Genomic DNA, 26,985 nt, shown 5'->3' on the forward strand with positions numbered 1-26,985 from the left:
TAGCCTAAGGAGACGGATTAAGTCTTACGAAAAGAATGGTGAGTGTCGAGTTACAGGGCCAAAATCAGAGCAAATCAAGCCATGTTTTCAAGTATCTTAAAGGAGTCCCCTTCTCATACAGTATTGGAGAGGAAACGAAGTGGAGCAATCTTCAGGCCATGACAGAAGGGGCGGCTGCACCTGATTTTGTTCCTGTTGACGGCACTGAGGCCATTTTCTGCAATTACCAGGATGCATTTGGGACTTTAATTGCATTGCTTCACAAGGAAAACCCCATTTTAGGCCTCATTATTCAGCCATCCAAGAGAACCTTGACAGGTGTCGAGCCTGTGCAATAATAAATACCTACTCAAGAAAAATGAATTTTCTGTGTATAGTAGTGAGTAGGGTCGAATCCACAGGGACTGGAAAAAATTCGATTCTTTTCAAGTTCGGGACACGGGGGATTTTTATCAGAAATAAACTAAAAATAATTAAATAATTTAACCAAAAATAAATAATTAATTAATACAATTGTAAATAGCAATTAAATAAATGATAAATAAATTCTAGTCAAGAATACAACTACGCAGACACAGTCCATTCATCCGATCATTGATGCAAAGAAGGTTCACTTAATTTTATTAATAGGCTAGTTATAGTCGCCGATAAACTCTAACGACCAGCTTTTCCTTAATTTATTGATAACCAAGGTACGACCGTTGATTACCTTTAACCAGGAAATACTCCTAGGTACGACCGTAGGAATTAATTTCCTAATTGCATCAAAAACTAGAAAAGCCTAACCCAAATTAATAACACGCTACGAGGGTTATTTAAATCAGATTGCATGTCCCCCTAGTATGTGAAAATACTAGTTGTCACTAATATTAACCAACTAAACAATTACGGATTTAATTGATTAATTTGACAAGAGATTAATAAGTCAAATTGCACATCGGGCCCTTGATATCCAATTAACAAAATAATCCCAAGGAAATTAAAATAGAAAACATGCAAATATTAACAAATTAAGGAACACGTAAAATTAATTAGATCTCACAGATATTTGGGACTGCGTCTTCGCATTGATCCTTGACTAGATGAGAAAATTAGCCACGCCTCATACGAAAATCTTCACACAATTCAATTGAATTTAAAGACATCATCTTTCTTCGATAATTGAGAGAGTGAATAACAAAGCTCTCGGAAGAAAATAAGAAAATTGCACAATAGAATTCAACAAACCAAAACAACTCCCTATTCTCTCATCTGGAACATCCCTCGGAGAGAAAAACTACAAACTCCTCTATCCTCCTACGGAGCTTATTTTGAAAGAAAACTACAACTCACTACCTCCTGTCTTCTGCCATCGTTCGATATATATAAGGCAAGCCTTTAGTCTTCATAGCTTTTTCATAGTCTTTTCTCCTTGAGCCCACTACTCTACGTAGGGAGCAATTGGAAAAGCTACAATCATCAAAGCCAACATCTTGGCTAATGAGTACATCTCCCACCATAAGGACAGACTTTCTACGTGGTCCCCGTTAGATAATGAAAGAAAACATCATTCCAATTAATTCCAGCACAATCATCAATTCCTCTGCAATTATCAAAACGGAGGAGTCCACTGTAATCATCAATTCCAGCACAAATACACCCGTGGAACCTAGCTTGTATGTTCTTTAGAAACTTCCCACGTGTGGAGTATTTGTTGTAAGAAAATCTCTCTTTTCTGCTCCACTTCCTGAAATTGAGTCCAGATGCCAAATATAAGTATATGTTGACAATTAAAATAATATTTGGCATGGAAACAGGGAAAATTAATAATAAAATTACTAACAATTAACACCTTATCAATTCCCCCCACACTTAAATCATGCTTGTCCTCAAGCATGGGAACAACTAAATTCAACAATGGCTAACTCTCATTTCATTTACTGCCAAGCTACGCTTATCCCAAAATCAAGTTTTAGTGGCTAAGTGTCAAGACATATTTCTCCCGGTTAGCTCCTGAAATCATAGACTCGTCCAATTCATGGCTAAGTCGTCTAAGAAATCAAAATATTAAACTAGCAAAAGTTAGCAATTGGGTCAACTGAAAATCAAAATCTCAACATTGAAGAACAAGGATCGGCAGGCCAACATGATCATAAACTTACTTATTATTTTTTTTATTTTTTTAAATGCTCAGTCCCAAGCTATTCAAGTCTTTTGACGTGAACTCTGACATTTTTAGATGAAAGAGCCCAGTTACTCAACTCTTCACAGCTTCAGGACTAACTACTCATATATATAGTCACTTTTTGACGCGAAAGTCGACACTTGTGGTGAAGACTCCCGGTTACTGGGTGACGACACTAGCGGAGTAGGGTCATTTATTAATCACAATTAAAGCACCAGAAAACCAGATAATTAAAGATCATGGCCCACGTCATCTCCTAATATGGAGAACTAAGATCAACAATTGCCTAATCCACACAACAATTGCTAGTAAAATATTTATATTGCCTAAACAATTTAACCACAATTTGCACCAAGTCATTAAACTCATGATATTCACCAAGATAACATACTTTTACTTGCCACTCAAACAAAATTCATAAGATAAATCACAACCAGCAATAAACGAATGAATTGCCATATTTATTCATCAAAACACTAGTAAGAAAGGCAGCAAATTAAAGAAACACCAATCAAAACTAAACCCAAATCCCCCCCACACTTAAATCACACATTGCCCTCAATGTGATAATGAAACAGTAAAAATAAGAAGAAGGACAACGAAACTCCCCTGAAGCTGATGCCAGCTATTAGCACCTGTAGTTGGAGGAGGCGGAGCGGAGGTCAAAGGGTCGGGATCGTGGTTTCACCATTCTTTCCAAATTGCACTCCAAACCACAATAGACAACAGTTGCTAACGAATAATGGAAACAAGAAATTCAAAGCACTGACAAATGAAAAATCAATTCAATGAACAAAATGCACACTTCATTCACTCACAAGTTATACAGATATCTCAACACTTATAACAAATGCAATCAATAAACACTCGTGGTTCCAAACTTAGCCAAATGTAATAATAATGCACCTCAAAATCACCCCAATCAATGTAGTAATTGAAATGCAAACAGACAAAAGGCTCTCATATAAGGCAATTGAAGGCAATCTACTTCAATAAGTAAATTTAAGTGTTAAAGGCACCTCCCAATTGAACAAACAACTGTAGCAAATTACCCACAGTTAGACACAAAGTACAGCAGATTAAACACAATTCGACCTAAAAAATATATATATAATATAATGATTAACGATTGGACATTCAATTCTAAAAATTGACAGGTGTCAAAACACCCTAAACTAGTATCATCGGTGCACGCATAAAGAATAAGTAAATCACACGACTAACCACAAGTTAATCTAGTAAATAAATAAAAATCAAGCAAAGTAAAAAGAAACAAGCAAAGTAACACAGAAGTACCCAACTAAGGAGGAATAGAAATGTCAGGTAGTCCAAACACGCAAAATTTTCAAAAACGTACTGTAATAAAAATAATAAAAACATACTGCAATAATAAAATAAGAAAATAAAAAAAAATAATAGAAAGAGATTGAGGCAGGCGCGTGCATACGAAGCCAGTGGTGCGATGAAGGTGGTGGCTGTGAGAGAGAAGAGTTTGCGGCAGCTGGATCTGGTGGTGCGCGGCTTTCGGTGCTTCAGGCGAATCTTGGAGGCGGTGGCTATGACAAGGGTGAAGGAGGTGAGATGAGCTGGTGGTCACCCTTGGCGAGGAGAGCCGAGGCAGCGGCGAGAAGAGCTGGGGTGGGCGGCGGTTGCGGCAGCGGCGTCCGGCGTGGGCAGCGTCGACGAGCGGCAGGGAGGAGCGGCGCGCGAGCCAGTTGCCGCGGCTGTCGTGGGTCAGCGGAGCTTCTGGCGGCGGCGAATGAAGAAGAAAAGAAAAGGGGGAAAAAGGGCAAGCAGCGGGGAAGAAAAGAAGAAAGAAAGAAGAAAAGAAGGAAAGAAAGAATACAAATTTTTTTTTTTTTTTGAGCATTCTGGACAGAATCCGGATTTATGGCCGGATTTGCTGCAGAAAAAGCTGTTTTCTGCAGTTTTTCCTCCAAATTTGCTTGGCCAACCTTCCACATTCAACCTACTTCATGTTCTTTGAATAAAATTCAAATTTAATATGATCATGCATGAATATAACTTAAACATGAAACACTTTAAATGCATGAAATGCAGCAATTGAACATGAAAACTCCCTTTTTGCCTTAATATAAACACCCTTGCAATTGAGATCATTTGCATGAACTCTTGCCATTGCCACCTACAAAACACACAAACATTAATCGAAGAACTAAAACTTACTAAAAACAAGCCAACATGAAGAAAAGTAAAGTTGAAAAGTGATCCAAGCCTTCGTTTTTAAAAGGATCCGAGGTCGTTTTTGAAAGGATCCGAGGTCAGATCATTGTGCTCAGAAAACGCGGCTCAAGAAAACGCGCCTCAAGGTGCGTTTTGTGAAGTCGCGTTTCTTCACCAAATTTGCAGCATTGAAAACGCGACTACGTGAAAAAACGCGACTTTAAGTCGCGTATTTGAAGACGCGTTTTTGGTTTCTGAACAGGCTGGAAAACGCGACTTGGTAGAAAACGCGACTTCCTGTCGCGTTTTTAAGGCGCGTTTTCTTAATTATAGGCGCAGATTTGAAAACGCGATTCTATGAAAACGCGATTCAGTGGCGCGTTTCATTAAAAAAACGCGTTTTCTGCTGCAAAATTTAGCAGAAATTCAACTTTGGAATAATTACAAATGATACCCCAATTTCCCAAAATGCATCATAGATCATTTCTATGTCAAAATAAACCATTCACGCACATGTAAAATGATCTAAACATGCATTCTAAACCTCTTTAATGCATCAAAAACCACAATTACTGAATTTGAGATATTGAGATCTTTGATCAAATTTCGTCTTTTTTGCCTCATTTGGTCACTTTTCCAAAACCTTGAAGTTGGAACTTTAATGCGTGCCTTCTTCGCATGGGCACGCTGATAAGTGACTAATTTACGTAATAATTGTATGATATTTTATATTATTTTTAGTCACTTTGGGTATATTATTGGAAGAAAATGATTTATTTTGGCTATAATTGGTATAAAATGCTTTTGTTCAATTAAATGAGGTTTTTATCACTTTTTACTTGGATTTTGTGTATTTTGACAGTTTTGACACATTTTTGTATTTCGGCTATAACTTGAGCTACAATGATCGGATTGAGATGATTCTTGAACCCATTTGAAGATAAGAGATATATCTACAACTTTGGTGAAGACATCTAAATCCAGTTTAAAGGTTTTCTAGGTCAAAATGCCGAATTACAATAGCAAATTTCTACTGGTCGAAACTGGAACAGGGCAATGAGCAGGTAAGGGTATTCCGGTCATTTCTCAGCCTACACATATCCAAATGAGGTGATTCTTGATGCATTGGAAAGCTAACTCAAAGGGCTACAAGTTTCATGTTTTGGTAAAGAGCTAAAGCAGCTTTTATCATCAAGAAAAGTTCAGTGGAAGTTGATGCAAAATCGGAGCAGAGCTGAAAATTGAACCAGAAGTGACCAAATGGTCACTGTAGCAATCCGGCCGGAATTTGGCCGGATTTGTGGCCGGATTCCTGGCCGGATTGTGGTCAGAAAAGGCTGCTTTGTACGCGTAAAACTCAATTTCACCTCCACCAACTCACATGCGTTGCTAGACATGTGAGAAACATCTCCAGCTGTAAAAGGAAGGTGGAGGCCTCATTTCTTGACCATCTTTCATCATAAAATAGCCAAGATTGCAAGATTGAAGGGAGATTGGAGTTCATAGCAGGAAAATAGAGAGTGAGCTACGGGAGAAAGCTTGAAGTTGCAGAAATGTAGCTCTTTCATCTCTCTAGCGTTAGTTTAGCTTAGTATAGTGTAGTATAGTCTGTCCATTCTTGTTTATTATCTAGATTAGGATGAAGATGGAGGATGAAGAAGGCAAGGAAGAAAGCTCATGTGACAAGGGTTGTATTCCTTCCAAACTCTTTATCTTTTGTACTTGATTCCAAGTTTAGTTAATATACAAGTTCTGGATTTTGTGTTTAATATGTGTATCTAAAGTTTAAGCCTTGGGTTTGGTTGAACTTTCTATGATTGTTAGTGTTTATTATTTGGTTATTTGATTGCTATGATTTGAGCAAGTTATTTAGCACTTTAGCTCTTTAAATCATGATTAATCTGGTACCATTAATTGTGATTATCTAAGGTGTTATTTCTGCAATGAAAATTGAGATTTAACACTAGTTCAAGAAGTGCTAAACATAGGGAGTACACTCACGAAAGTAGAGGTGCACCTATGTGGTTTTTAGTGATTCATTTCATGTAATTTCACTGAAGAAATGAACTTGTAGCTAATTTCATAACCATGAGAATAGGTATGGATTAGTTATAAGTATAATTGATTCACTACGAAAGTAGGATTCAAATGCATAAGGAAATTACACCATAACTAGCCTAGATGTAGTAATTAATGATCCAAATATAGCACTTGCATGAGTAGTTGGGGATACCATAACCTAAGGAGCTTTCATTTGTCATTTTGTATAATTTCAGTAGGATAAATTTGTTATAATTCATTGATAGTCTAAATAATAGAGAAGCTTTAGTAATACCGGTAATTGTTCACTCTTCCTTGTGGGATCGACCCGATATATACCCTAAACTACTAGTTGATCTGTATACTTGCAGTGAACGGGTGTAATTCGGTATTTTTTAGCTTGCACGTATGTAAAATACCCGTCACACGCCATGATCACCTGTCCTGATCATAGTAGAGAAAAATATCAAATTTAAGCAATACCCAGATGAGAAACGACATATTTAACGAATCGCACAACAAAAACCAACAAAATCAAAAATTGGGTTGCCTCCCAAAAGCGCCTTTCTTTAACGTCTTTGGCTAGACGGAGTCCAGAATTTGCTTAAACTAAGCAAATCGGGTCTTCCAGTTGCATCATCTCCACCCGTTCAATTGGAAATCCTTCATAATACGGCTTGAGACGATGACCATTCACCACAAATTTCTTCTCTGTTTTCAAACTTTGGATCTCTACTGCACCATAATGAAAGACATTAGTCACAACAAAAGGGCCAATCCAACGAGAACGTAATTTACCTGGAAATAGTTTCAATTTGGAGTGGTATAGTAAAACTTTTTGCCCACAGACGAATGTCTTCCTAGAGATCTGTTGGTCATGAAAGATCTGATTCTTCTCCTTATAGATCACTGCATTCTCGTATGCTTCATTTCGAATTTCTTCCAACTCTAGTAATTGTAACTTTCTTTGAATTCCGCCTTCCTCGATATCCATGTTGCATTGTTTGACCGCCCAAAATGCTCTATGCTCAAACTCGACCGGGAGATGACATGGCTTTCCAAATACCAATCGGTAAGGGGACATGCCAATGGGTGTCTTGTATGCTGTCCTATATGCCCATAGTGCATCATCTAGTCTCACACTCCAATCCTTCCTATCGGGTCGGACCATCTTTTCTAGAATTGATTTGATCTCTCGGTTCGATGTTTCCGCCTGACCATTTGTCTGAGGATGGTATGATGTAGAGACTTTGTGCAAGACACCATATCTCCTAAAAATTGCAGCGATCTTTTTGTTGCAGAAATGAGTACCCCGATCACTTACAATTGCTCGCGGCATCCCAAAGCGAACAAAAATATTAGACTTAACGAATTCTGCAACCACTTTGGAATCATTAGTGCGGGTGGCCTTTGCTTCTACCCATTTCGAAACATAATTTACAGCAAGCAATATATACAAAAAACCAAAGGAAGAAGGAAAAGGACCCATAAAATCAATGCCCCAAACGTCAAAAATTTCAACAAAAATCATTGGGGTTTGAGTCATTTGATCCCTACGAGAGATATTACCCACTCTTTGACACTTATCACATGACTTACAAAATGAGTAGGCATCCTTGAATAGAGTTGGCCAATAGAATCCACTCTCTAGCACCTTACGAGCCGTTCTCTTTGGTCCAAAGTGACCTCCACATGCAAAAGAGTGACAATAGGCTAGAATAGATTGAAATTCAACTTCACTTACACATCTACGGATGATTTGATCAGCACCCCGCTTCCAGAGGTAAGGATCATCCCAAATGTAGAACTTTGCATCGCTCCTCAACTTGTCTCTCTTTGCCTTAGGCCATCCTGTAGGAAATTTGTCAGTGACTAGAAAATTAACAATATCTGCATACCAAGGCAAAGATGAGTTAATATAAAATAAATGCTCCTCGGGGAATGCTTCTCTCAATGGGATGTCATCTTCGATGACTTGTACTCGACTCAAGTGATCTGCTACCAGATTCTCCGCCCCTTTCTTATCTCGGATCTCCAGGTTGAACTCCTGTAGCAACAATATCCACCGTATCAATCGCGGTTTTGCCTCTTTTTTGGTCAGCAGATACCGCAAAGCTGCATGATCAGAAAAAATAATAACTTTAGCACCAAGTAAATAAGACCGAAATTTCTCTAAGGCAAAAATAATTGCTAAAAGCTCCTTTTCGGTGGTTGAATAGTTCAATTGAGCTCCGTTCAAGGCTCGAGATGCGTAGTAAATAGCATGAGCTGCTTTTCCTACTCTTTGACCCAATACCGCACCAACTGCATAGTCACTGGCGTCGCACATGATCTCGAATGGGAGGTTCCAGTCAGGGGGTTGGATAATAGGTGAGGTGGTCAATAACTCCTTTAACTTATTGAATGCCCCCTTACATGTTTCATCAAATTCGAAGGATACATCTTTTTGCAAAAGTTGGAACAAGGGTGCTCCAATTTTTGAGAAGTCCTTGATGAACCTTCTATAGAAACCTGCGTGACCCAAGAAGGAACGAACTTCCCGCACACTCGCGGGGTAAGGTAAAGTAGATATAACATCTATTTTTGCCTTATCAACCTCAATACCTGTAGATGATACAACATGACCCAAAACTATCCCGTGTTCAACCATAAAATGACATTTTTTCCAATTAAGCACGAGATTAGTTTCTATACACCTTACTAAGATCAATTTCAGGTTATCTAGACAGTTTTCAAAACTTTCACCATATACACTAAAATCGTCCATGAAAACCTCAATAATCTTCTCAACATATTCTGAAAAGATACTTACCATGCATCTTTGAAAGGTAGCAGGTGCATTACATAATCCAAATGGCATCCTTCGGTATGCAAATGTTCCAAATGGGCAGGTGAAAGTAGTCTTCTCTTGGTCCTCGGGTGCGATGGCAATTTGAAAATAACCTGAAAATCCATCCAAGAAACAATAGTAAGCTCGACATGCTAATCGCTCCACCATCTGGTCAATGAAAGGGAGGGGAAAATGGTCCTTTTTCGTGACGGCATTTAGCTTTCGGTAATCGATACACTGTCGCCATCCGGTGGGCTTTCGAATTGGTACGAGCTCACCCTCTTGGTTTGATTCCACTGTCACCCCTGCCTTCTTCGGGACCACCTGTACTGGACTTACCCACGGGCTATCTGATATTGCAAATATAATTCCAACGTCCAGCAGTTTTAAAATCTCTTTCTTTACGACCTCCATCATGAGAGGATTTAATCTCCGTTGAGCTTGCCGTACGGGTTTAGCATTCTCCTCGAGTCGAATTCGGTGCATACACACCGCAGGGCTAATTCCCTTGATGTCGGCGATGGTCCATCCTATCGCCTGCTTGTGTTCCCTAAGAACTCGAAGTAGTTTCTCTTCTTGAACCTTTGATAAACCCGCGGAGATGATCACTGGAAGTGTCTCCCCTTCACCTAAGTATACATACTTTAGGTGTTTCGGCAGTGGTTTTAGTTCCAAGACAGGTGCCTGCACCACAGATGGAAGTAACCTTTGATGAGATTCGGGTATGAAAATCGGTGCAAGATCATACCTTGTCTTCGTGGTTGGTAACGTTTGCAACGATCCAATCACGCATTTAAGCTCTTCACTCAACTCTACCCTAGAGGTTGTTTCGGACTCAAAGTGCCTGGTCAGGACGACCTCTAGTTCATCCCTGCCTTCAATTTCAAAAACCTCCTGTATAGCAGGGTCAATAACATTTATCGAGAAAACAGAGCCAATATTTGAATCGGATGGATATTTCATGGTCTCAAAGATGTTAAAGTGAACAATCTCACCATCAAATTCCATAGACAAAGTACCCTTATTAACATCAATTTTGGTTCGGGCTGTGCTCAAAAAGGGTCTACCTAACAACAAAGGTGACGGATCACGGGAGTGTTCATCCTCCATGTCGAGCACATAAAAATCAGCTGGAAAAACCAATTCGTTAATTTTTACCAAAACATCTTCAATCAACCCGTCAGGGTATGCATTGGTCCTGTCAGCTAATTGGATTATTATCCCAGTCTCTTTCAAAGGGCCTAAGTTTAAGGAAGCATAAATGGACTTTGGCATGACATTAATTGAGGCTCCCAGGTCTAACATGGCCTTTCCAATCAAAGTATTACCTATCCTACAAGGAATAGTAAACATACCTGGATCTCCGCATTTTGGTGGAAGTTTCCTTTGTAGAATTGCTGAAACATTCTCCCCAACTATAACTCGTTCATCCCCCTTTAACCGCTTGCGGTTGGCACACAGGTCCCTCAAAAATTTTGCGTACCTGGGTACTTGTTTAATCGCATCCAGCAGGGGTATGTTGATCTCCACCTTGCGAAAGATCTCCAAGACCTCTTTTTCCTTGTCTTGCTTCTTTGGTTTCTCTAACCTGCTAGGAAAGGGAGGTGGATTAGTTTTAGTTGTAGGAATTGGGTTCGAGGGTACCTTTGCATTTTTGTTGTCTGTGCCCTCCTCTTCCAATTCTTTCTCAATCCGTTCCTCGTCCTTGTCTTTAAGAACCACCGGTTCGGGTCCTTGAACTTCCTTGCCACTCCTTAAGGTCATTGCGCTTACATTCTTTGGATTTGCCTCAGGTTGAGATGGCAATTTTCCTTGAACTTGGGACTCCAAACGGTTGATTGTTATAGCCATTTGATTCATTTGATTTTGCAATGATTGCACCTGTCCCAGTTGATTTCTCATGCTTTGCAGGTCTGAATCCGTCTTTTGTTGATTAGCAAGTAATTGCTTCATCATCTCTTCCATGGACGGACTTGAGTTTGAAGGGGGTGGTGGTGGTGGTAGGCGAGGATGATACTGCTGTTGGTGCCCTTGCTGTCTATTTGGCACAAAGTTAGACTGCCTATTTCCTCCATAGCTAAGGTTGGGGTGATCCCTCCAACCAGGATTGTAGGTGTTTGAGTACGGGTCGTACTGCTTTCTTGGCGCGGGCGCGTGGCCAGCCATGTTCACCTGTTCTGCAGTTTCTTCTTGAACCAGTGGACACATTTCCGTAGGATGACCCACGGCAGTGCACACCCCACACACTTTGACTTGTGAAGCACTCCCCACAGCTAATTGTCTTACGAAAGATGTTAATTCGGAGATCTGCTGTTGGATAGAGGACGTTTCCACCTCATTCACCCTACGCGTCGGGATGTCCTCTCTTGAACCAAACTGCTGTGAGTTCTCAGCCATCCCTTCAATCAACTCCCATGCTCCTCGAGGGGTTTTGTTCACCAACGCCCCTCCACTTGCAGCATCGATTATGCTTCTGTCCCTGAAAAGCAACCCCTCATAGAAATATTGAATGAGCAGTTGCTCACTTATCTGATGCTGAGGGCATTTGGTGCACAGTTTCTTAAATCTCTCCCAGTACTCATAGAGAGATTCGTTTGGGTGTTGTTTGATACCACATATATCTTTCCTTAGGCTCGCAGCTCGAGACGCAGGAAAGTACTTGTCCAAGAATTTTTTCTTCAGTTGGTTCCACGTGGTGATACTACCAGGCGGTAGGTAGTAGAGCCAGTCTTTTGCGGAGTCCTTCAAAGAGAAGGGGAAAGCCCTCATCTTTATTTGCTCTTCTGTAATTCCCGGAGGCTTCATACTGTTGCAAACGATGTCAAACTCTTACAAGTGCTTGTAGGGCTCCTCACCTGGTAGACCATGAAAAGATGGCAAGAGATGAATTAGACCAGATTTTAATTCAAAGGGAGTGTCATCATTTAAATGTGGAAAAGTAATGCACAAGGGTTGCTGATTTAAATCAGGAGCAGCCAACTCCCTTAGTGTTCGTGCATTTGCCATAGTGACTTCCTCTTGGTCTGAATCACTTGAATTGTCACCAGACAAATTTGTCGGCTCAACCTCTGGATCAAGTTCGTGAGGTACAATATCGTATTGCTCCTCCCTAAGCCGCCTGGTTTCTTTTCTCGTTCTACGCGCGGTCTTCTCTACTTCAGGGTCGAAAATTAATTCGCTTGTACGAGAAGAGCGAGGCATAAACTAGAAAAATACCAGAAAAAAAAATGAACTTAAAAAGAAACAAATGATTAACGCCAGTCCCCGGCAACGGCGCCAAAAATTGACAGGTGTCGAGCCTGTGCAATAATAAATACCTACTCGAGAAAAATGAATTTTCTGTGTATAGTAGTGAGTAGGGTCGAATCCACAGGGACTGGGAAAAATTCGATTCTTTTCAAGTTCGGGACACGGGGGATTTTTATCAGAAATAAACTAAAAATAATTAAATAATTTAACCAAAAATAAATAATTAATTAATACAATTGTAAATAGCAATTAAATAAATGATAAATAAATTCTAGCCAAGGATACAACTACGCAGACACAGTCCATTCATCCGATCATTGATGCAAAGAAGGTTCACTTAATTTTATTAACAGGTTAGTTATAGTCGCCGATAAACTCTAACGACCAGCTTTTCCTTAATTTATTGATAACCAAGGTACGACCGTTGATTACCCTAACCAGGAAATACTCCTAGGTACGACCGTAGGAATTAATTTCCTAATTGCATTAAAAACTAGAAAAGCCTAACCCAAATTAATAACACGCTACGAGGGTTATTTAAATCAGATTGCATGTCCCCCTAGTATGTGAAAATACTAGTTGTCACTAATATTAACCAACTAAACAATTACGGATTTAATTGATTAATTTGACAAGAGATTAATAAGTCAAATTGCACATCGGGCCCTTGATATCCAATTAACAAAATAATCCCATGGAAATTAAAATAGAAAACATGCAAATATTAACAAATTAAGGAACACGTAAAATTAATTAGATCTCACAGATATTTGGGACTGCGTCTTCGCGTTGATCCTTGACTAGATGAGAAAATTAGCCACGCCTCATACGAAAATCTTCACACAATTCAATTGAATTTAAAGACATCATCTTTCTTCGATAATTGAGAGAGTGAATAACAAAGCTCTCGGAAGAAAATAAGAAAATTGCACAATAGAATTCAACAAACCAAAACAACTCCCTATTCTCTCCTCTGGAACATCCCTCGGAGAGAAAAACTACAAACTCCTCTATCCTCCTACGGAGCTTATTTTGAAAGAAAACTACAACTCACTACCTCTGTCTTCTGCCATCGTTCGATATATATAAGGCAAGCCTTTAGTCTTCATAGCTTTTTCATAGTCTTTTCTCCTTGAGCCCACTACTCTACGTAGGGAGCAATTGGAAAAGCTACAATCATCAAAGCCAACATCTTGGCTAATGAGTACATCTCCCACCATAAGGACAGACTTTCTACGTGGTCCCCGTTAGATAATGAAAGAAAACATCATTCCAATTAATTCCAGCACAATCATCAATTCCTCTGCAATTATCAAAACGGAGGAGTCCACTGTAATCATCAATTCCAGCACAAATACACCCGTGGAACCTAGCTTGTATGTTCTTTAGAAACTTCCCACGTGTGGAGTATTTGTTGTAAGAAAATCTCTCTTTTCTGCTCCACTTCCTGAAATTGAGTCCAGATGCCAAATATAAGTATATGTTGACAATTAAAATAATATTTGGCATGGAAACAGGGAAAAATTAATAATAAAATTACTAACAATTAACACCTTATCAAACCTGAAGGTTTGGAGACTTGGATTAAACAGGGAGAAGAACAATTGAGATGGAAACCGGCAAAGCAGTTTCCCTGGATTCTTGCGAAGAAGAGTTGGATTCATGTTGCAAAAAGTTGAATGAAGCATATGCTGTGATCAAGAGCCCGAATTACAATGTTGACGCTGAAAAGGTGAATGGTAGGATAGCTCATCAGTTGGGTCCTTTTTTTCATGACGGGAGCTGTATTGCATATGGTTCGTTGGCACCAGGTTCATTGGATGTGGTGATCGATTGTACATTGGATCCTTCATTTGGCTCGTGCCTCTTGTAGAGGGCGTAAGGGGGATTATTACGGATTGGGATGGACATGAGATGTGTTGGGATCTTTGAAATCCAGAGTTGGTCCCGAAAAAGGAGATTTCAAAATGTAGCAGCAATGGAGAAAAGGATTCATGATCATGGCATTCCATTCACGAATTATCGTACATTAGCCATTACGGGGCTTCGAGTTTTCTATTTTCGTTAGCACTGTACTAATTTTTTTTGGCTGCCTTCTGTTGTGTTTTGTTGAATATTTTAGGAATGTAAAGTGACTTTTACCAGTATAAATTAATACAGTGAATGCAGCAACTGATGCAGTGCATATATTGTAATTACAGTGCATGGTTGGTGCACCCTTTGTTGAGTTATTATTTGCCATGTAATGACGTGAAGTTGGAAAAAAAAAAAAGTTCCATATTAATTGAACAACTTGTAATGTATCCATGCTTAGAATGGAAAAGAAAAAAAAAATAATTGAACATCATACCAAGTTCCATATTAATTGCAGGAGTCAAAAAAGTCAAAGTTCTTGTTCACGTATCATCTTCAATAACAGAAATATTACCTTTTTTTTTTTTTGAGAGAGAGAGAAACATTACCTTATTGAAGACCAAGATTAAACTAAAATAACAGCAATATGTATACTTTGCAATTCTAGTTCAGGAGTAGATTGCATGAAGAGAAATTACTTTCACCCCAAAAGTTATTCTTTAACAATGTATTTCTTATGTCTAATTCTTTGTGGAGATGATAACATGTAAATTTGATTGTTTATTTTTAGCCTAGTGGGGTTTTATTTAAGAGTTATCAATGACACCGAGAGAACATAAAAATGGTAGCACTAGATCAAATATAGTAAAAATTAAAATACTAAACTCTTGTTTGGATACCTTAATAAATGAGAACTCCATTGAAGTGGACGGAGCAGACAGTAGACGCACGGTTCTAGTTCGTATATCCGAACATCTCCATTCATGGTATGCAAATTTTATTTTTTATCGCAGCTAGTGAAATTAAATTCACAGAACTTTTTTTTTTTTATTGATGTTATATTGAAAATGTTTTGCCTGGAAATTCTGTTTCCATCAGAATATTTTTATGAAACATTGATATTTGACTACGTACTTCTTGTCACAATCATAATCACCTCATTCCAAATACTTAGACATCAAGAATGAATAGAAATCTTGATGCTGTAAGTAGGGCTGCAAACGAATCGAGTTCCATCAGAATATTTTTATGAAACATTGATATCTTGTCACAATCATAATCACCCCATTCCAAATACTTAGACATCAAGAATGAATAGGAATCTTGATGCTGTAAGTCATACTGATGTTACATTTTCCAGATTGTAGAAAATTCAACCTCAGCCATTTCCAATTAGCTAGTTACAGCAAATTTAACTCAGCCATTTATTAGGATTGTAAATTCAATGACGAGTTGAATTAGTAGAATTAATTTCGTCAGGTTTAACAACAATAAAACATGACGGCCTTAAAGCACAAAAGACCAAGTCAGGTCAAGGAAATTTGATCACAAAAAACAAATCCGACGGCTCCAAAGACAGAGTCCTGATTACAATTATATAGTAAAGAAGAAACTTCCTAGCTGCATGGGAGATACTTTTCTGCTACGCAACAGTATATCTGGCTCCAGTGAAGTAGACCTCTTCAACCATGCTCTATTGAATAGAAATGTCAAAGTTAGTCTCGATTGACTTGTCAAGCCAAACTAACTACAGAAAACATCTGGGCTGAATTTAAATGAGAAGAGACAAGAGCAACTAGTCCTTTAAAGATGGGATTGAATTAGATTGATGTTCCCAGTAGCTGATCCCTGTCATAGTCAACAATATTTTGAACCATAACCAGCTTAAGATAAACTTAGATGCACATTCAGCTATGAGCGATCTAAGGTTGTATTCGATGCTACTTTTGTTTGTTTCAATCATAGTTCCGTCTGCAGCAGCAGCAGCGGCAGCATCAGAACCAAGATTTCCAATGGCGAGGCCTGGATGCAACGAGACCTGTGCAGGCAACGCTGTAACAATTCCATACCCATTTGGAATTGGTCGTGATTGTGCTATGAATGAATCATATATTGTAACTTGTAACCATTCCTTTGCCAATTCATCAAACGCCACTTCTTCGAAGCCATGTCTGAGCCAACTCAACCTGGAGGTGCTGAATGTGTCGCTGAGCTCCCAAACCATAACTGTCCGGACTCCGGTGCCTCAAACTTGTGCAGGTCAAGATAAAATTACCTTCTGGAATGGCAGTGACCTCTCTCGAAGTCCTTTCTTTTACTCTAAAGATGACAATAAACTGATGCTTTTTGGATGTGGTAATGCTCTGCTCAATCAGGATCCTGACAATCAGGTCTTGTCAGGATGCACGTCCATGTGCCAAATAAACAGCAGCATAACCGGTTGCTATGGCATCAATTGTTGTGCAACAAGCGTTCCGTTCTATATTAATAAATACCAACTGAACTACACAATCACAAATTTCAACAATTCATGTGCTTCTGCCTTCTTGGCAGACCAAAGTTGGACGCCGGGGAGACTTTCGGAGCCTTTCATCCGAAGATCCTTGGCATCTGTTCCTGTTGTTTTGTCCTGGACCTTAGATGGTCCTGTTGCCAACCCAGATTGCTTTCTGTCAGAGAGCCCACTCGAACTAGAATCCGGCCACATTCTGCGTTACCAGTGTGAGTGTCAGTTATTCGGAACAGGAACTTTTGTCTACAAAATCAACCCGTATTTGGATGGTGCATGTAATTATGGTGAGTTAAAAGAATTTTTTGACTAGCACTAGAATGATTCCGATCTAACAGATTGTTCTGACTTTCCTTTTGTGATTACAATTGTTTTTTCTTGAAGCCATGTCTGTGATCTTGGGAAGAGGAAAGAAGAACAATATAGCTGCTATTGTTGGTAAGTTACTCTTCCATATCTTTTTCCCCTTGGACTCCAGGGATCAAGTGCAATATTAACAGAAAAATTCAAGCACATATGGCAGTTCCTCCTGTAAAATACTAATTGCTTGAACCCGACACAGAAGATTTCTGATGTAAAAATAACACAAGATTTCTGATGTTTGGTAGTGAAAATTTCATTTTTGTTTCAAGCACATATGTCTATGACTAAGTTGAAACGTAGGGTAATAGAATATCTCTACAGGACAAGTTCTTCTGGGGTGAGTTCAAGTTCCTTTATGCAAAATCAGAATTCGAAATGCAACAAATTTAAATCTTGTCTGTTACAGTTTTACAGTCAGAATGAACCACAATTGCCTTTCACTCAGCTTCCTTAGCCACCAATGAGGCTTGGTGTATTGCCTCTGATTCCTCCATCTGAGCTTCATCCTTTCTGTGTTCCTGTAATGTCCAAGCTTTGGTGATTCTTCCTGTCTAGTTCCTGGCAACTATTCCTTTCCATGTTCTTATCATCCGTCTAGGAAATAGCTGATCAGCTATCATTTAAATTTAATAATATTTGCTGCTGGAGGTTCCCATTGCTTCTTGTTTTAGTCTCAATTGTTTCACCAACAGCTCTGACCCTGTGATTAGGATGCTAAAAATCAGAAACTCCCCTTCCTGTAACACAATTCTTCAAAAAACTACCACTTCAATTTAATGCAAACCAGCCTCCAAATAGCCTTCCAATTCCACAAACATCCAACCAGAAACTTGCAAAGAATTTTACTGACATAAAGAACCACAGCTACACATAGGAAAGGCACATTAATACGTAGAAAACTTAGACATGTAAACCTTTTTCCGCTTCCTCAGCCCAAAAATGCACAATGGGTTATTTACTTTATCTCCTGGCGAAAGCCACCACCCACTAAAACTTCAACTGGCTACTCATTTGAAAATCAATCTTTGAGTGTATGTTAATTGTAATATGCACCATGCTTGTACAACAACAGGCTCGGCTCTAAATATTTGCAATCATTGCAATATGGATTTGTACAGGTGCTTCTGCAGGTGTTGGAGTAGTATTTCTCATAATAGCTACCTTGTACAAAGTAGTGAAAAAGAGGCGCACCAAAAAACGCCAAGAGAAATTTTTTAAGCGAAATGGAGGTCTTTTGTTGCAACAACAGTGTTCTGCTGATGAAGGTGGGGTTGAGAAAACAATGCTATTCTCTGCTAAAGAATTGAACAAGGCCAGTGATGGATTCAACACAAATCGCATACTAGGTCAAGGAGGTCAAGGTACAGTTTACAAAGGGATGCTAACAGATGGTAGAATTGTGGCAATCAAGAAGTCAAAAAAGGTTGATGAAAGCCAATTGGAACAATTCATCAACGAGGTTGTCATTCTTTCACAAATCAATCATAGGAATGTGGTAAAGCTTCTAGGTTGTTGTCTGGAGACAGAAGTCCCACTACTAGTTTATGAATTTATTCCCAATGGAACCCTCTTTACCCTCATACATAATGGGAATAATGAGGAGCTTCCCTTGACTTGGAATTTGAGACTAAGAATAGCCATCGAGGTAGCTGGAGCATTGGCATATCTGCACTCAGCAGTTTCAATTCCAATCTTCCACAGAGATATCAAATCCAGCAATATACTTTTGGATGAAAAATACGTAGCAAAAGTATCAGACTTTGGAACTTCAAGGTCCGTGACAATTGACAAAACTCACTTAACTACTGTAGTTAAAGGGACTTTCGGCTATTTGGATCCAGAATATTTTCAGTCAAGCCAGTTTACAGAGAAAAGTGATGTTTACAGCTTTGGGGTGGTCCTTGCTGAGCTTTTGACAAGACAAAAGCCAATATCCTCAGCAACAACAGATGAAGATTATAACTTGAGTTTGGCAACAAGGTTCCTGATGTCCATGGAACAGGATTCTCTCAAAAATATTCTTGATCCTGAACTCATAAATCAAGGGAATGAACAGGAGGTTACAGCAGTTGCTAAACTTGCACAACGATGTTTAAACTTAAATGGGAAGAAAAGGCCAACTATGAAGGAAGTTGCCATTGGATTGGAAAGCATTAAAATATCATCAGTGCAGTCAACTACTCCAGAAAATTTTCAAAATCCAAGCCACATTGAAGGAAAATCTGTCGTGTTTTCTGATAACAATTATACATGGACAACTGAAGGTGATAGCTTTAGATCTGTTTCAGATGTCCATCCACTTATGAATAAGCACTAGTTCATTATTCTGTTTAGTGGTTAGAGTTGTACATTAAGTTCCCAGATATGCTCATACTGGTCATGTCATGGCCTGGGCATCCTGAAATTTGTTATAGTAACAAAAAAGGAGTTTATTTTTTCCAAAATAACTTTGATTATAAAATTTTTTTCATACTAACCTAGTTCTTCAATGCTTCTTTTAGTGCCATGTGAATTTCTAACTGGCCATCATGCCCATCACTGGGAAGATCACTTATGAAACTTTTGCTTACTTTAACTTTTAAGTTGAGCTATATTCTTTGAACTTCATTTAGTTCACGGTTGCTAGTTTCATTAATAATGTCATAATTCAGTATCTTAAGTCGATGGCTACTCTGTCCATGTTTACTATAGTTGAAAGGCCTAAAATGAATTTAAAACAGCAATATTTGCACAAAGTTCGAACCCATTCTCAATTAGCATTCCATCATAAATATTGGCACGAAATTACACATCGACTTCCATAATACGTCTTCATAAACCCTACACTCTTATATCAGTATAGTGAAAAGTTAAAAAAAAAAAAAATTTGCTTGCTTCTTTGTTAAAACTGACCACAGATTATCCCTCATTATATATATTGGCCCAAGATCGTTTATTGTCTATCACCGTAGGTTCTTTTTTAGTTTTTGACTCACCAAAAAGCATAAAACAGAATAAAGAAGCTGCGAACATATCAGTGGCGAATCCTCCCTTCCCTGAAACCAAACTAGATGAATATGTCAGTGTTGCCCACAAGGCTGGAGGAGATCATCCAAATATACGATGGCCAAAGGAGACGAATCAAGTCTTATGAAAGGAATGGTGAGGATCGAATGGAGGCCGAAATCAGAGGAAAGGAAGCCATGTTTTTTATTATCTTAAAGAAGTTCCCTTCTCATCCAGTATTGGAGAGGAAACAAAGTGGAGTAATCTTCAGGCCATGGCAGAAGGGGCGGCTGTTCGTGATTTTGTTTGGGGTTTGGACCCTGTTGATGGCACTGAGGCCTTTATCTGCAATTACCAGGATGCATTTGGGACTGTAATTGCATTGTTTCACAAGGGAAAACCCATTTTAGGCTGCATTATTCAGCCATCCAAGAGAACCTGATGGTTTAGAGACTTGGAGTTAACAGGGAGAAGAACGATTGAGATGGAAAACGGTGAAGCAGTTTCCCTGGATTCTTGCGAATAAGAGTTGGAATCATGTTGCAAAAAGTTGAAAGAAGCATATGCTGCGATCAAGATCCCGAATTACAATGTTGACGCTGAAAAGGTGAATGGTAGGATAGCTCATGAGTTGGGTCCTCTTTTTCATGACGGGAGCTGTATTGCATATATGGTTCGTTGGCACCAGGTTCATTGGATGCGGTGATCGATTGTGCATTGGATCCTTCAGTGAGATAATGATTGACTGCCATCTGACACTTCTTGGAACTAAATTACAGAAGGCGTGATAGCCAGACCAGAACATGATCCTGCTGGAATAAGAAAACGTGGTTTTGTCTTGATGATATCAGTCCATGCATTCTGTCATGTTTCTTCAAGGATTAAACTCCCTAACTTCTAATGAATGACTTACCTCATATTTAAGCCGCCAAATCTCAATTTCTTCAGTTCAAAACTATTCTTTCAATCTGCTTCATGACATGCATTTCTGCTAATCTGTCCAGTTATTCATAATAGTGGTAAGATAATGAACTTTTTTTTAAAGAGATCCCTTTAACTGACCTCTTTAAAATGCTTCAGAATTTTTATTTTGGGCTACAGCATTTTAAAGATATCAAGTTCGAGTCCTGTACCTAGTAGTTGGGTATAGAAAGGGCGCGAGGAGAGGTGGGCATGAAAAAAATTTTTTTTTTTTTTGAGATGACCCAAAAATGGCCACACTAATTCAACTTGTATACCAATACTTGTACAAATTATTCATTTGAATTGACTGCCTGACTACTGAATCTTATGATTTGTTTGGATGATTTATTTGAGATAATTACTGTAGCACTTTTTGTGACATGATATATGTGAGATAAAAAAGTGATTGGAATTTGTAAAGTAAATTTTTTTTTTGTCTAAAATCATCTCAATCCAAACAAACCCTTAGTTTATCAATAAAATGGTCAAAGCCCCCAAATATCCCCATTGGTTTGATCCCCAGCTACAAATTTCTGCAACATTTCAGTTAGACGTTAACATATGTGCAGAGAGAGTACTTTGGTATCTCACATGCGTACATTGATCCTCATAAATGGGGTAAATTGGGTGAAGCAAATAGTCAAAAATTTCCCTAAAACAGATAATCAGATGGAGCTAATGGATGAATTTTGATGGAGCTTGCAGAACTAGTTGGATAATTAATTCTAGAAAAAAAAAAAAAAAAAGCGAAGATGAGACATTTAATTACTACAAAAATTTAGTGGTCATTTGTGTCACGTGAATCTTACACGTAGATCGAGAGGCTTACAGTTTGCCGCATCCTCTCCTTAATATGCTCCAAATCTAACAACCAACTGGGTCTCATCTCCGGCTTTTGAGGTGTACTGTGAAATTAGGTTTGAGTCGTGTGTGTGTGTTGTGTTTACTACTGTTGAAAAGAAAAGGAAAAACAGGAGAGATAATAGCTGAGTGTCCTGCAAAATAAAATAGGTCAATCTAGTGTTCCCTCTCCCCAAAATTCCCTATCCCACATCGCTAGTGAGTGGAGCAAATGCTCAGGTCTTAAGTCTCCTCAGTACCCTCATTGGTTACCGGCTTTTGAGGTGTACTGTGGAATTAGGTTTGAGTCGTGTGTGTGTGTTGTGTTTACTACTGTTGAAAAGAAAAGGAAAAACAGGAGAGATAATAGCTGAGTGTCCTGCAAAATAAAATAGGTCAATCTAGTGTTCCCTCTTCCCAAAATTCCCTATCCCACATCGCTAGTGAGTGGAGCAAATGCTCAGGTCTTAAGTCTCCTCAGTACCCTCATTGGTTACCGGCTTTTGAGGTGTACTGTGGAATTAGGTTTGAGTCGTGTGTGTGTGTTGTGTTTACTACTGTTGAAAAGAAAAGGAAAAACAGGAGAGATAATAGCTGAGTGTCCTGCAAAATAAAATAGGTCAATCTAGTGTTCCCTCTCCCCAAAATTCCCTATCCCACATCGCTAGTGAGTGGAGCAAATGCTCAGGTCTTAAGTCTCCTCAGTACCCTCATTGGTTACCGGCTTTTGAGGTGTACTGTGGAATTAGGTTTGAGTCGTGTGTGTGTGTTGTGTTTACTACTGTTGAAAAAAAAAAAAAAAAACTGGGTCTCATCTCCGACTCCTCTCCCGAATTCCTCCGCCCCCATTACCAACACCACCACACCCATCTCCGCCACCACTCATTTGTAGACTCATGAAACTTCCAGTCTTCCCCCTATCTGTAAACACATCAACTCCTGCCAATCAAAACATCCTCCTCTCCCATGATGTCTTTCTAGTAGATCCAGAAATCAGAGGAAAGGTAGGAGTGATGGATTTTCTTCCTCTCTTCTTCTCACAAAGATTTCTACCCGCATGCTTCCTCCTCCACTCCCCCAAAAAAACAAAAAAAAAAAAAAATTTGTCTCCTTTCTCTCTTTAAAAATTGAATGGATGAATATATGATTTTGATCCTAAGATTTGGGGTCTTTAAGAATGAATTCCAACTTCCAAACGCTTAGCTGAGAAGGCAGAATCGGTTGATAGTAACAAGGGGAAAGAAAAGAGAGAGAATTTGAATCTTTCAATATTTACTGTATATTTCTGTGGTTGGAATGTTTAAATGAGAGGCCATAAGGACACAAGAAGCTCCCTTTTCAAAATGCAGAGTGGGATAAGGAACTTGAGATGGCAAGCAGGAAATGGGAAAATCAGCCGCAAAATATAGGGTCCGGTCCGGTCCGGAAATTGGTTCTTCGATTGAGTTTTGAATATTTAATTCATGTCCATGATGTGATAGATTATTGTCCGTTCGATCTATAGGTGGGCCCGTACATCGAAGCTACCCGAGTTTTTGTCCATTTGGATTAGTGTCAAACATTTAATACAATATCCCACTTCAAAAGAAAGTATTTCAATGGTGAATCAAAAATACATCTGAGCCCCTCATTAGTTTGACTATTGTATAATAAATAATCCTAACAAGTTTCACCAAATGAAATAAAGCACTATGAATCATTTTGCAATCCATGATTAATAGAAAAAAATAAAGAAAAAAGTTGCTAAAATTAATAAATGTTCATAAAATGACATAAAGGGTAACAACAAATTATTCAAAAGGCTAAAAATATAAACTCAAATGACAATAGAAAAAAAAAAAAAAAAGGGCACTCATGTCACCCATATCCAAAAGAAAGTGGAATGCTTTGTTGCTTGTGCATTGGTGTTGGTTAGAAAAATCAATTTTTAAATATTAACTATAAAATTCTTTTCATCTCAATTACATTTATTCTTTGAAATAAAAGAAGAAATTTCAAAGCATCCCTTATTAGTTTACTGATTTTCTGTAGGGATGCCGATTGATGATGAAGAATCATAGCAACCGAAAGTCAATAAAGGTTGGCGAACGCCTCTAGAATGACTATGAGATCGTCATGCCTTGCCAAGGCAACCACTGTGATGAAATTTCAAGGTTCTTATCTATGAATAAATCCCAGTTCAAATAGACTTTTATAGTTTAGACTGGGTCATAATGAAAATGATGGTCAACTTAAACTGATTCTTAATTATACTACTTGTCTAAGCTCGTATGACTTATTCATCAAATTGGTCGAGTGAAGGTTAGACGTTAATTTGTCTCACTGACTTGTATAAATCTCAATGCGCCAATATAATGCACAAAATCCGCAATATTCCTACAACCCTCTGAATCATTTCAAACTTTATTTCAGATTCTAGATATTTAGCAGTTAACAGATGAACCTACGACTGCACAATTTGGTATGGCTGATATAAGGTTAATCTATGCGCTATTCTTGTTTCTTTACCTCATTGTTCCATCATCCGGGGTGGAAACATTTCCAATAGCGAAGCCAGGATGCAAGGATACCTGTGGAAGTGTGAAGATTCCATACCCATTTGGAATTGGTCCTGATTGTGCTCTCAATGAAGCATACAGCATACGTTGTACAGGTCCCTCTGGTGATTCCATCAATGGTTTAAGGCCATATCTGGGGCTTCAACCTGGACAAAGCGCCCAAAGAATCGTGGAGGTGCTGGAAGTCTCCCTGAGAGACCAAACTATAACCATCAATTACCCACTTTCTCAAATCTGCTCAGTCAACAGGACAACCCTTGATGCGTCCGTATTTGAGAGTTCCCTTGCTCAAGCTCCTTTCTTTGTTTCCAGAGAACACAATAAACTTATGTTTCTTGGATGCGGTAATGCCCTCTTACATTTGATAGATGGCAGTCAGCAGATCTTGTCTGGTTGCACCTCAATGTGTAACAGAACCGCGACAATTACCGGTTGCTATGGCATCAATTGTTGTCAGGCAAGCATTCCATACTACCTCAGCCAATACAGTTTGCAGTTAACAGCGTCGGAGAACTTCACATCTAGCACCTGTGCTTATGCCTTCTTGGTTGACCAAAACTGGGAGTTGGAGATTTATACTTCAAAAGTATTTCTAAAAAATGCTCCTGTTGTGTGGTCCTGGCCCCTGAATCATTCTCAAATTCAAACCATCTCAGGTTGCAGTGCCCAAAATAGCTCCCTTCAGTTAAAATCCAGCAGTATTACCACTTATCAGTGTGAATGCAGCGCCTTAGGAGATGATACTTGGTTTTATCAAATCAATCCGTACTTAGATGGCGCCTGTAAACACGGTGAGTATTTAAGAGAATGGATTTATTATTATTATTCCTCCCCCTAAAAGATTGTCCTTTTTGAATATTCTCTAAATCTTGTTTCTTCTGAATCTTTGTTTCTTTTTCAAAGCCGTTGCCGAAATCAGGCGCAAGGGGAACAGGACAGCGATTATTACTGGTAAGCCATCCATCCCTTTTGTAATTTCCATTCATAGTGTACTCGAAAAGTAGTCAGAAAATGGTCCTCCTTTGAATTAGTGTTTAATCGTATCTTTTGTAGTGATGGTGTTGCACATGATGATAAGGTGTCTGTTATGTACTTATGTGTGTATAGGCTCTGATATTTAGCATTTAACCTAATGGAGAATTAGCCTAATCGAGATTCTGATAGGCTCTGATATTTAGTATTACCCTAATCGAGAATTTACACAGGTACTGCCGTCGGAGCTGGCATGTTGATTCTTTTGATCATTACATTTTGTTCGTACAAAGTAGTGAAGAAGATACACGAAAATAAGCGCAAAGAGAAATTTTTCAGAAAAATGTTAAAACAACAGTTACCTGCCGAGGATATTGAAAATGCAAAGCTTTTCACTGCTAAGGAATTAAGCAACGCCACTGACAATTTCAATGAAAATCGAATACTTGGTCAAGGTGGTCAAGGTACAGTATATAAAGGGATGTTAAATGATGGAAAGATAGTGGCAATCAAAAAGGCGAAAAATGTGAATGACATGCGCTTTGAGGAATTCGTGAATGAGTTGGTCCTTTTGTCGCAAGTCAATCACAGGAACGTAGTAAAACTCCTAGGCTGTTGTTTGCAAACAGAAGTTCCCCTACTGGTTTACGAATTCATCCCCAATGGAACCCTTCATAGCCTCATTCATAATCAGAATGAAGTTGAATTCCCCTTCACTTGGAACTTGAGACTAAGAATAGCCACGGAGATAGCAGGGGCATTGGCATATCTGCACTCACAAATCTCAGTTCCCATCTTGCATAGAGATGTCAAATCCAGCAATGTACTTTTGGATGAAAAGTACATAGCCAAAGTAGCAGATTTTGGAACTTCCAGGTCCATTGAAGTTGATAAAACTCACTTAACTACAGGTGTTAAGGGGACTTTTGGCTATTTGGATCCAGAGTACTTTCAGACGAGTCAGTACACGGAGAAAAGTGATGTTTACAGCTTTGGAGTTGTTCTTGTCGAGCTACTAACAAGACAAAAGCCAATATCCTCCACACAAACAGCAGAAGCTCATGATGGTGTGAGTTTGGTGGACAGATTTATAAAATCCATGAACCAGAATTCTCTGCAAATGATTCTTGATCCTCAAATTTTAGATGAAAGAAATCAGAATGAGGTTGTTCTTGTTGCTAAACTTGCACGACGATGCCTAAACGCAACCGGGAAAACAAGGCCAACTATGAAGGAAATACTCACGGAGTTGGAAAGCACTAAATTGTCCAAAGGGGATTCAACTGTTGATGCAGATTTTCAAGGTCCAAGTTGTATTGAAAAGTTGCCTGTTGGCATTGTTGGGGATCCTGATACATACACCTGGACAAGTGGAAGTGATCCTGTTGAGTCATCTTCAGATGCCTACCCTTTTCTGAGTAATCTAGTCTAATTAATTGAAGGATTCTTTATCACTAGTGCTTGAGATGTCCCA

General features: G+C 38.8%; 3 protein-coding genes and 1 non-coding gene across 4 annotated transcripts; 3 read left to right on the forward strand and 1 right to left on the reverse strand.

Moving 5' to 3' along the window:
* Positions 1 to 2,792: 2,792 nt before the first annotated feature.
* LOC113783139 lies at positions 2,793 to 10,982 on the reverse strand. Its single transcript, XM_027329200.1, has 7 exons — positions 10,574 to 10,982; positions 10,377 to 10,459; positions 9,497 to 10,112; positions 9,134 to 9,184; positions 8,287 to 8,992; positions 7,187 to 7,659; positions 2,793 to 2,896 (listed from the first exon to the last, which is right to left on the reverse strand). Exons 1-7 carry the CDS (start codon positions 10,980 to 10,982, stop codon positions 2,793 to 2,795), a joined length of 2,442 nt encoding a protein of 813 aa, XP_027185001.1.
* Positions 10,983 to 11,745: 763 nt separating this feature from the next.
* Positions 11,746 to 11,852, forward strand: LOC113748554. Its single transcript, XR_003464407.1, has one exon. It is a non-coding gene; the product is annotated as a small nucleolar RNA R71 (small nucleolar RNA).
* A 4,481-nt stretch (positions 11,853 to 16,333) lies between these two features.
* On the forward strand, positions 16,334 to 19,586 carry LOC113783141 (wall-associated receptor kinase-like 1). Its single transcript, XM_027329201.1, has 4 exons — positions 16,334 to 17,117; positions 17,215 to 17,264; positions 17,309 to 17,342; positions 18,285 to 19,586. Exons 1-4 carry the CDS (start codon positions 16,334 to 16,336, stop codon positions 19,508 to 19,510), a joined length of 2,094 nt encoding a protein of 697 aa, XP_027185002.1. The 3' UTR covers positions 19,511 to 19,586.
* A 5,170-nt stretch (positions 19,587 to 24,756) lies between these two features.
* Positions 24,757 to 26,985, forward strand: LOC113783686 (wall-associated receptor kinase-like 1). The gene is made up of 3 exons (XM_027329888.1): positions 24,757 to 25,330; positions 25,443 to 25,490; positions 25,745 to 26,985. The coding sequence occupies exons 1-3, from the start codon at positions 24,868 to 24,870 to the stop codon at positions 26,941 to 26,943; spliced, it is 1,710 nt and encodes a 569-aa protein (XP_027185689.1). The 5' UTR covers positions 24,757 to 24,867; the 3' UTR covers positions 26,944 to 26,985.

Source organism: Coffea eugenioides, chromosome 9 (assembly GCF_003713205.1).
Source record: "Coffea eugenioides isolate CCC68of chromosome 9, Ceug_1.0, whole genome shotgun sequence".
In the NCBI taxonomy this organism is placed as follows: Eukaryota; Viridiplantae; Streptophyta; class Magnoliopsida; order Gentianales; family Rubiaceae; genus Coffea; species Coffea eugenioides.

Bases quoted from the DNA above. Each gene is read 5' to 3' on its own strand.
- LOC113783139 (XM_027329200.1), bottom strand. From the start codon at position 10,982: ATGACCTTAAGGAGTGGCAAGGAAGTTCAAGGACCCGAACCGGTGGTT. The intron at 10,460-10,573 runs GTATGTTTACTA...CCTTAAACTTAG, and splicing joins ACCAAAATGCGGAGATCCAG to GCCCTTTGAAAGAGACTGGG. The intron at 10,113-10,376 runs GTAAAAATTAAC...CCTGCTATACAG, and splicing joins GGTTGATTGAAGATGTTTTG to GAGGTTTTTGAAATTGAAGG.
- LOC113783141 (XM_027329201.1), top strand. From the start codon at position 16,334: ATGGCGAGGCCTGGATGCAACGAGACCTGTGCAGGCAACGCTGTAACA. The intron at 17,118-17,214 runs GTGAGTTAAAAG...TTTTTCTTGAAG, and splicing joins GGATGGTGCATGTAATTATG to CCATGTCTGTGATCTTGGGA. The intron at 17,265-17,308 runs GTTGGTAAGTTA...CTTGGACTCCAG, and splicing joins AGAACAATATAGCTGCTATT to GGATCAAGTGCAATATTAAC.
- LOC113783686 (XM_027329888.1), top strand. From the start codon at position 24,868: ATGTTTCTTGGATGCGGTAATGCCCTCTTACATTTGATAGATGGCAGT. The intron at 25,331-25,442 runs GTGAGTATTTAA...TCTTTTTCAAAG, and splicing joins AGATGGCGCCTGTAAACACG to CCGTTGCCGAAATCAGGCGC. The intron at 25,491-25,744 runs GTAAGCCATCCA...GAATTTACACAG, and splicing joins CAGGACAGCGATTATTACTG to GTACTGCCGTCGGAGCTGGC.